The sequence below is a fragment of the Nothobranchius furzeri genome, chromosome 10 (assembly GCF_043380555.1).
Source record: "Nothobranchius furzeri strain GRZ-AD chromosome 10, NfurGRZ-RIMD1, whole genome shotgun sequence".
NCBI classification, from domain to species: Eukaryota; Metazoa; Chordata; class Actinopteri; order Cyprinodontiformes; family Nothobranchiidae; genus Nothobranchius; species Nothobranchius furzeri.
The window spans coordinates 26945180-26954700 of record NC_091750.1 but is presented as its reverse complement, the minus strand read 5'-3'; the positions used below and the strand labels follow the sequence as shown (position 1 = coordinate 26954700).

The 9521-nt window shown below is 43.0% G+C and overlaps 2 protein-coding genes across 2 annotated transcripts; both read left to right on the top strand.

Moving 5' to 3' along the window:
• The first annotated feature begins 1182 nt into the window (after nucleotides 1–1182).
• Nucleotides 1183–4086, top strand: LOC107387178 (cysteine-rich and transmembrane domain-containing protein 1). Its single transcript, XM_070555445.1, has 5 exons — nucleotides 1183–1429; nucleotides 2328–2420; nucleotides 2534–2577; nucleotides 3461–3605; nucleotides 3694–4086. The coding sequence occupies exons 2-5, from the start codon at nucleotides 2351–2353 to the stop codon at nucleotides 3801–3803; spliced, it is 369 nt and encodes a 122-aa protein (XP_070411546.1). The 5' UTR covers nucleotides 1183–1429; nucleotides 2328–2350; the 3' UTR covers nucleotides 3804–4086.
• A 3001-nt stretch (nucleotides 4087–7087) lies between these two features.
• LOC139072035 (uncharacterized) lies at nucleotides 7088–8446 on the top strand. Its single transcript, XM_070555221.1, has 3 exons — nucleotides 7088–7845; nucleotides 7932–8138; nucleotides 8287–8446. Exons 1-3 carry the CDS (start codon nucleotides 7466–7468, stop codon nucleotides 8444–8446), a joined length of 747 nt encoding a protein of 248 aa, XP_070411322.1. The 5' UTR covers nucleotides 7088–7465.
• Nucleotides 8447–9521: the final 1075 nt, after the last annotated feature.

Below are 9521 nucleotides of genomic sequence, written 5' to 3'. Positions count from 1 at the left end.
AGTAAATGCGTCAAGCATAAACCAAGCTGAAGCAGAGAGGCCCAGACCTCTTCCCAGCTACTTGGGCCAGCTCTTCCAGGGGAATCCCATAGTCCCTCCAGCGTGTCCTGGGTCTTCCTTTAGGTCTCCTCCTGGTTGGACGTGCCTGGGAAACCTCACCAGGGAGGTGTCCAGGAGGCATCTTGACCAGATGCCCGAGCCACCTCAACCGGCTCCTCACGGCGTGGAGGAGCAGCAGATCTACCCCGAGCCCTTCTCGGATGACCGATATTCTCACCCTATGTCTAGAGCCCAGACACCCTGCAGAGAAAACTCATTTCAGCAGCTTGTATCCATGATCTCGTTCTTTCGGTCACTACCCAAAGCTCGTGACCATGGGTAGAAGAAGAAGACAATATTTTATGAAGTGCCTCTCAAGATAAAAATCACGAGGCTTGTTCACAAAAACAAAAAATTAAAAGATTTCAAAAATGATTAAAAATATGTTTAAAAGGAGAAAAGAACAAAAAAAGTAAGGAAAGACAGAGGGAAATCAGTGGATCCCGGGAAAGGTGGAATAAGGAGAGGGAGGTGATGAAGGTCCCACCAAAGCCTGAACAGGTGAGTTTAAAGGAGACCACTGAGTCCACTGATCTCAGGCTCAGGGGGAGAGAGGTCCAGAGTCTGGGGGCCACAGCAGCAGATGATCTGTCACCTTTGACCTTTAGCCTGGTGCTGCACACCCAGTAGGCTTTGGTCACTGGACCTCAGGGACCTGCTGGGGGTGTAGGGACTGAGAAGATCACCAATGTAAGATGGTGCTTGTCCATGTAAGGCCCTATAGACCAGAACCAGGACCTTGAGATGAACCCTGAAGTTGACTGGCTCTTGTGAAGAAGAACTTCATTAAATGAATCAGGAAGAAATGTAGTTTTTTTATTTCAGGTGAAATTATTTAAGAGTTTTCACCACATTTGGCTTTAGTTTTACAGAGAAAATCAGAATGCAACATAAAATCTACACAAACGTTTCTGTAAATACATGTTAGACGTTTAATATTCTTTAAATGACACACTATAGTTTTTAGTATTTCATCTGGTATTCACAAAACGCCTCTAGACATAAATAAGCAGGAGAGAATATCGCAACACAGATTTTTCAGAAGTATGGTTCACATCTACACATCTGTAGAGGGGCACTTGTGGTGAGAGGAAAGGACTTGCAGGGTACACAAGTCAAAAAAGGTCGGCAAACACTGCTTCAGCACAGCTGTTTGGGATCAATGGGTCCAACACTCCAGGAAGTGGAAGATTCAGCAGGGAGGACATGTGAGGGCTTCAGGAGGAGGACCTGGAGGAGGACCTGGAGGAGAAGGCCATCCCTCAGAGCCTGTCCTCCTCAGAAGCTCCTCTGAGGTTCTTTTGAGCAGACGGATGTCCTTCAGCTGGAGGTGAGTTCTCCTTTACTCCTGAAACATTTACCTGAACATGAAGGGCGATCAGCTGATTGGCAACATGAAAACGAGTCATGGATGGAAACAGGAAGTGTTTCCTTCTCGAACACCAGCTGATAAAAAGATTTCGTCTGACTAAATCAGCCAAATTTGGTTTCCGAACAGATCTTTTAGTTAACTAAGGGCGGGTTTTTATTCAGCGCCGGTCCGGCTCCATCAGAACCAGAACCTGGTTTAACTGGAAACAAACAAATGGTTTGTCAGAAACACGAATCAACAAGCAGACAGTTTCTGTTTGCTTGTTGTCATGGAAACACTCATTAGATTAGAGATGGTATGAGGGCAGCTGATCAGGCGTTAGACAGAGCCCTGACTCAGAGTATTCACAGAAATGTAGAGTCAGGTTTTATAAATGTAGAGTTAGAAATGATGAGATGAATCCAGATCCTGATCTTATTCCTGACCCTGGTTTAAATTTGAATCCGGTCCTGATCCTAATCTTGATCCTGAACATAATCTTCATCCTGATCCTAATCTTGATCCTGATCATAATCTTAATCCTGATTCTAATCTTGATCCTGAACATAATCTTAATCCTGATTCTAATCTTGATCCTGATCATAATCATAATCATATTCCTAATCCTAATCATGACCCTGATTCTAATCTTGATCCTGATCATAATCTTAATCCTGATTCTAATCTTTATCTTGAACATAATCCTAATCCTGATTCTAGTCTTGATCCTGAACATAATCCTAATCCTGATTCTAGTCTTGATCCTGAACATAATCCTAATCCTGATTCTAGTCTTGATCCTGATCATAATCCAATACCTGATTCTAATCTTAATCATATGCATAATCCTGATCCAGATTTTTTTCTAATCTGAAAGCGTGTCCTAGTCCCTCCGTCCAGATGAGCGAGCAGCCGCCTCCGTATCGTCCTTTCTTCCCTGAAGGACCGCCGTCCTCCCCATTCCCTCCTGGTTTGTCTATTTTTTACTTTTGTGTGCAGTTATATCCAACCTTCATTCATTCATTCATTCATTCATTCATTCGTTCATTCATTCATCTGTTGTAACTTCCTGTGTTCTCACAGCCTTCTGCTTGCCCCCTGCCGTTTTCCCGGGCTCAACCTATCAGGTATTCAGCACTGCAGCTTCCTGGGGGGTATTCCAGAAAGCCAGATTAGAAAATCGGGATCTCCTGATTAATCCCTGCTTGACCTAGCGCTCCCCTCTCCTCCCCGTTTCGCCGTAGCGAGGATCGACAATCAAGGCTAACGCTCGTCTAAATGCAGCCCCTGTTAATCGATGCCAGATAAATGAGAATACAGGTAAAGGACAGAGCCTCGTTCTTCATCCAGACGGAGTGGTAATTATTCGCCCATGTCTACGAGGACTACAACGACATCAGAACTAAAACAGAGACCATCAGCTGTTTGAATAAAGCTGTGCAGCTATTTAGTTAGAACGCTCAGAGTTTACATGTTTCCATGGCAACGCCGGACGTCCATTTCAGCTCGTTTCTCCACGTTATTAAACTTTCCATCATGGTTTTCATGTTCTGCTCCAGAGTCTGGATGTTTTTAGGCATGAGGACTTTGTTTTAGCTGAGCAGCTGTTAAGAATATACGTTCGTGGTCACATGATCCTAAAGTTAGTGCTGTACATCGTTTAGCTCTCATATTACGAAGTATTTCCTTTTACATGTGTTATGTTAGCAGCTGTAAGGTCATTTAATATTCAGCCGATGTCTCATGTGTTTATAGTTTCCGGCTCCATCCAACAGATGTAGACGACATTACCTTCTTTCTTTATCGTGATATCGTTGTGCCAGTGGCAGCCATCTTTGGGTCATGTAGGTGATGCAGGGTCACGACCTTCTTACACCTTCTGTTTCAGCTCAACTCCAGAAAACCTTCAACACAAACACAAAATAAAAACCTATTTTTACTTACCTAACAAAGCATCTATGTCACATGACAGCACGGTCTCCATAGCAACCGGGTTTGTGTCCTTTGCAGACATTTCCTCAAACCTTCACTGGAGGAGACCAAACCTTTCATAGTCCAGGACCTGCTGGGCCAATTGGGACTTCGGTGACTCAGTCGGGTTACCTTAGTAACCATGGTGACCATCATGGTAACAAACAACCACCAAAACATCCAGGTAGACCCCACCCCTTTTCTGTTATCAATGTTGGCATCAGCTGTAACAATCGATCAGAATGATTGAAGGGTGATGATGTCATCAACAGTGTACCTGGTGGATCAGAGTTCTGGTCGGAGAGGCGGGATTGGCTCCTACCTGGCGGCATGTTCTGCTGCTCTGTGCTGCTGCTGCCTGTGGGACCTGCTTCATCGCTAAAAGCCTGCAGCCTCACCATCGTTTCCAGTGTCACTGACTCATTCGTTCCTACTGTTTTGGTGGATTTGTTACTACAAACAAACAGAAATATAAAATCCTTCATCAGGGTCACCTGGTTTTAATGGGATCTACTAACAGTATTACAAACAGAGGATGGTGAAATCTGCTGAAAACCCTTTAGGTTCCCATTTTTCTAACATTAATACTTTAAAAGTTGTATTCTCAGCTTCCTTCTGTAACATTTGATCTCCTTTCATTAAGATTAAAAATGTGATCAAGTGTTTGTTTTTGTTTGTGTTTGTTTTTCTGATGACTCAGACCGCAGCGTTAGCTCGACGCAGACTCGGCAGCTACAAGAAACTCACTCGGCCAAATTTGTTGAGTATATTTTACTCTAATTAAAAGGAATATACTGAAAATACTGAGACTCACTCAGAAAAGGGTTAACTCTACCATCATTTAACTTGAGTAGATTATAATAGTTTAACTTCAAAGCTACCTCGTAATTAGGGGGGGGGGGGGGGGTCATTTTTTAGATGCATCGAGAGGCGAACATGAACGATTATTAATCTGTTTTATTAATGACGAGGCGCTAAAAGCAGAACTCAGCTAAAAGGAAGTCTGGTGCTTGGACAGAAAGGTTATGGTGTGCACAGGACAACATGGCTGACCGAGAAATACGGCCAGCACCGCCAACATTAAAAGCAAGCGTGTGGAATTACTTTGGTTTTCATCAGTTTGAGGAGAAAAGGGACCTGGACTAAAGCCATATGGTATTCAAGTTGTGTAAAACACAACAGACACGAGAAACCATGTTGATCATTTTCACCCGGAGGAGAAAAAGACGTCGGTAGCTGCGGCTGCCGCAACCAACCAGGGAACCATGGAGCAGGCGTTGTTAAAATTCCACCAAACTCGGCAAACGCGAACAGAATTACAAAGCCCATAGCAAGTTTTGTCGCAAAAGATTTGTACTCAGTTGTAGAGAACCAGGGTTTCTGCTCTTTGTTGCACGCTTTGGAGCCATGATACAACATATCTGGAAGGTATTTTACCGACACAGTCATTCCCAAACTGTACATTGAGACCAAAACCAATGTCCTGGAATCACTGCAGACAGCAGATGGGATCGCACTAACATGGACTTCTGTTGCTACAGAGTCTTACGTCACCGTAACTGTGCAGTGGTTAACGAGTCACACGGGTGCAAATATGGCTGAGCTGTTAAAGAATGGGGCAGAAGAGTGGCTGATGACCAAGAAGGACTTGGTTTCAGTCACTGAAAACACTTCCAACATGGCTGCTGTTGCTGAACTGGGAAAACTCCCACACGTTAAATGCTACGCTCACACACTAAACCTGGCTTCCCAACAAGCACTCAAGCTGCCCACCTTGGCAAGACTTCTTGGGAGGGTGAGGCGCATGATGTTTTTCCACCGGAGCACCACTGCAAAGCATCAGCCTGAAGAAAAGCAGAAATGACTTGAGCTGCCAAAACATAAACTAACAACTGATGTCAGACCAAGGTGGAATAGTGCCTGTGAGGTGCTGAACAGATTTATAGAGCAACAGTCGGCGGTCTGTGCAGCCTTACTGTCACCCCAGCTGGGGAAGGGTGAGTCTGAAATCTGCATAATAGCTTAACTTCAACGCAGCCTCGTTATTATAATAGTTTAACGTCAACACAACCTTGTAATTATAATAGTTTAACTTCAACTAACCCTAAACCTAACCCTTCAGCTGTTTCCCGGTTATTCTATAGGCAAATGCTTAAATTATGCATTAGTGATAGTTAGGTACAAGTCTGAAACAACAGACAAACAACGGGTTTGTCCTCAGCTCAGAACGTTATGGAGAGGATGTTTTCTAAAGCTAAACTCTCTTAACCCATTTTGCCCTGTTATCCATAGTCTCACCTCCACGCTTTCCTGTGAAGGGAAAGATTTTATTTATTTATTTTTCATTTGATAGAATATTAAACTATTTGCCTAAAGTATATATTGGTTATCTAATTATGTGTGATCGACCTTGTACCACCCTGTTAACCCTAAAACGTAAACATGGAAATGGACTTTTTAACATGGGAGTCAATGAGAACTTGCTCATCTCTGGAACCAGACCCTAGTGGGTGAGAGGGGAACTGCAGTTTTTGTTACTCCAGTGTTGGCTCGACTTCTGGCAGCCAGAGATTGCCCTTGGTCCAGACCAACATTGCGCAAGAAACCACAACCCCTTCACCCTTTACCAGATCAGAACCGAGATCTTTCACCTGTATTTGCTCATAGTGAAAACTCTAAAACATGCACGTTCCAGTGGCAGCTGGTGAATTTGAATTTTTTTGGAAGCAATATCCACATATCACCACCAGGGAACGCCAAATCACCGTTCTTATGTCACACGGCAAAGTTGTTCCAAAAACGGGCTTAATATTCAACAATATATGTAAACTCACCAGAAAAAAACAAACTAAGCTATTTTCATGAAGTTAAAAGTATTAAAGTGACAATGTGTAGTTTTTACCGTTAATCTTTGGAAATATCCATTGAAATTTTGTAGAAAATTACTTAAAAGATGCCCAGTTGTTGAAAAATATAACATATAACGATAAAAATCTGTTCTGAAATACATGGAGCGGATCTAAGGGTGTGTCCGAGTCCAGGGGCAGGATGCTTGTGAGGACGGGTACTTGCTCGACCGCTAAAACCAGAAGTCAGTGGCTCTGAATTCGGACAGTTCTTGCCTCGTTTTTATCCCCACCCCAGGTCCAGTCACTTAGCTACCATGATGGCGGCAAACAGGCTAACAAGCTAGTTAAAATGGATCCGCAACTGAGTATTTTTCTTGTTATATTTGTTATTTGAGGAGCTAAAACTGCTTAATCACGGTTGCTGGCCTTTCTATTTAAGATTGAGAAGCAGCCATATCCAGGTAAAATCCTTTTTTGATTAGTGAACCAGCTTTCAGGAATTACATGCTAACTTTAGCTTCATTAATATTTTAAAGACCTGTGGCTAAATGTACACATTAGTATAGAGCAGACTAATATGCATATAAGTAATTTTAAATAATTATTAAAATAACATTTTCTAATATTTATTTGATCCTAAGGCTTGTTTGTGTGAATAAAGTTCATAGTAAAAGCAGCATTTAAAGGTTTTTAATGTTTATTGTCCTTTTCAGCTTTAGCCTAAAAATGTCTAGCTCTCTTCTAAAAATCTCATTCATTTATAGTTTTTGTTTTAATTTTATTGTTCTCTACTCTTCTTCTTCTTCTAACAGAACAGACCCCTGTACTGCAGGATTAACCTGAGTGTCCCAGTCCTGGACCAGATTTTCGTCTAAGCAGGGAGTCTCTGGCGGTGTCGCTAAATCTCCTGAACCAGGATCGACGATATGGTTGGGGTGCCACAACCGAGACCCTGGTGTTTGTTTTCTGGTTGACAAGTGGAACATCCTACAGGGTGGTCCCAAGTGTTTGGGATGCTTCGTTCTACTGTCCACAACATCGTCCACTGAGTCACAGAGGAGGTGGTCGCCATTCTCCATCAGGTCATACACCACCCCCAAACCACAGAGGAGATGGAGGTTGTGTCTTCTGGGTTTGCTGGGCTGGCTACTAACCGACGGCTGCCAAATCTGTATCAAGGCTCCGAGCGGTTCTGATGGTCCGTGATGGTCTGTTTCCATCCATCATCCTACAGGCAGTTTGTGACCATCAGGGCAGTTTTATGGACACCTATGTGGGCTGGCCTGGGTCGGTCCGCGACTCCAGGGTGCTCCGGCACAGCCCGCTGTACAGGCAGTCAGCCTATCCTCCTCCAGGAAACTTCATCCTCGCAGATGGAGGGTACCCATGTCTCCAACATCCACTCCCCCTCATCACCCACTACAAACGAGTGGTTCAAGGTGTTGGAGCCCAGCGCTTCAACGGCCATCATTCCAGGGCACGCTGCATCATAGAGCGTGCTTTTGGCACGATGAAGACCAGGTTCAGGGCCATCTTCCTGAAGCGCTGGAGGTGCACCACACCATTGTACCTCATGTAAGTTAACACAACGTGGAAATTAACTTTGGGTGTAATCTTTGTTTTGGAATAAAATATAAAATTACTTTTTATCTCTTTTACAGGTCACCACAGCATGCACCATTCTGCACAACACCTGCCTCAGTGCTGGTGACATTGTGGCACAGGAGGATGAACCTGAGGATGATGTTGCAAAAGATGAGGGAGAGGCTGGTTTGGAGGCAGTCAGTGGTGCCCTTTGGCAGGACCAACTTGCTTCTGAGGTGTCTGCTCTGGAGGAAGTACCACCAGACCACGATTACTGTTAACAGGCAAGTAATTTATGCAGGAATCTCTAGTTTTAAACAGCATTTAGTCCTATTATCTGCTTGAGTTACAAGTATTATACTCATGAATCCATATATCTCCTTTTTGCACATATCTGCCTGTTAGTGATGTGACAGCCGTCGACTGAGCCAGCCAGCAAACCCTGTTGATGGACAATGCAGTGGACAGTGAGATGACGCATCCAGAAGCACCCTCTGCGGACCATGTTCCACTCTCCAACCAGAAAGGTTCAGCCAACGGTCTATGTTCCAGCACTCCATCCATCTCTGAGATCCATGTTCAGCTGATTTAGCATCACTACCAAAGACTTCCTGCTTATTCAAATAAACGGTCCAGCAAAAGTCACTCAGGTTAATCTTGCTTTAAATGCACATACCTGTTAAAGTGTTCCCTTACCATGTATTTACCAGGTTGTTACTTGTTAAAAACTGAATAATCAAACTGTTGAAATGATCAAAAAAGTTATCAATTAATAAAAATTTTATTACATTTAATCAAATGACAGAAAAATTCCAACAAATATATTGATCCAGAACAAACAAATAACCAATTTCTCAACCATCCTTTCCAAACTATCAAACTAGTCCACGGCGGGTATTTCTTTTCTGCCTGAAATTAAATTAAAAACATCCAAGCTCTTTGACAGGGATGTGTGTTCTTAAAATTCCATTTAAATGAAAATTAAACATAGTTTTGGTTCTTTTGGGGCATTTATTCAAGCTCTTTTACGTGGGTTGTCTACTTTTTCCTATGAATCATTCAAGCTAGTGTACGGTGAGGTGTTTTTTAGCCCACAATTACATGAAGGAAACAATTCGCGGTATTAGATATTGTATAAAAATCAAATGAAAAAAGCCCAAACACGTGCTTTAATTGTTTTACCGCCTTTTTTCAAACTTACATTTGAAAACGCACCGCTCTCCCGCTCCATCAGCCATTGTTCCGAGTCTGTCGAGTCCAGGTCCAGCGCGCAATGCATGCTGGGATAGTCTTGCTCGGTGAGGAGCAAATAACATTTAACTATCCATAAATGCTTTATCTACACAGCACTTGTAGTCCGTATGACGTAGAGATCCTTTAGTTTCATTTTAATGATGTTTTTTATATGCTGTGATTCCTTTCTTCTTCTTCCTGTCTCGTGGTGCGGCACGCTAGCGCCCCCTAAGGACGAGCAGCTAGTGGCACGTCCATTAGAGGTGTGAATCTTCACTAGTCTCACGATTCAATTACTATTATGTCAACGACTCAATGCATAACGATTATTTCATATGGGTTTATTTTTATCAGCGTGATGTCAGATATGTGCTTTTTAAAATCAAAAACATGCCAGGCATCCCCCTAAAAGCTCTTCAATCACAACCATCCTT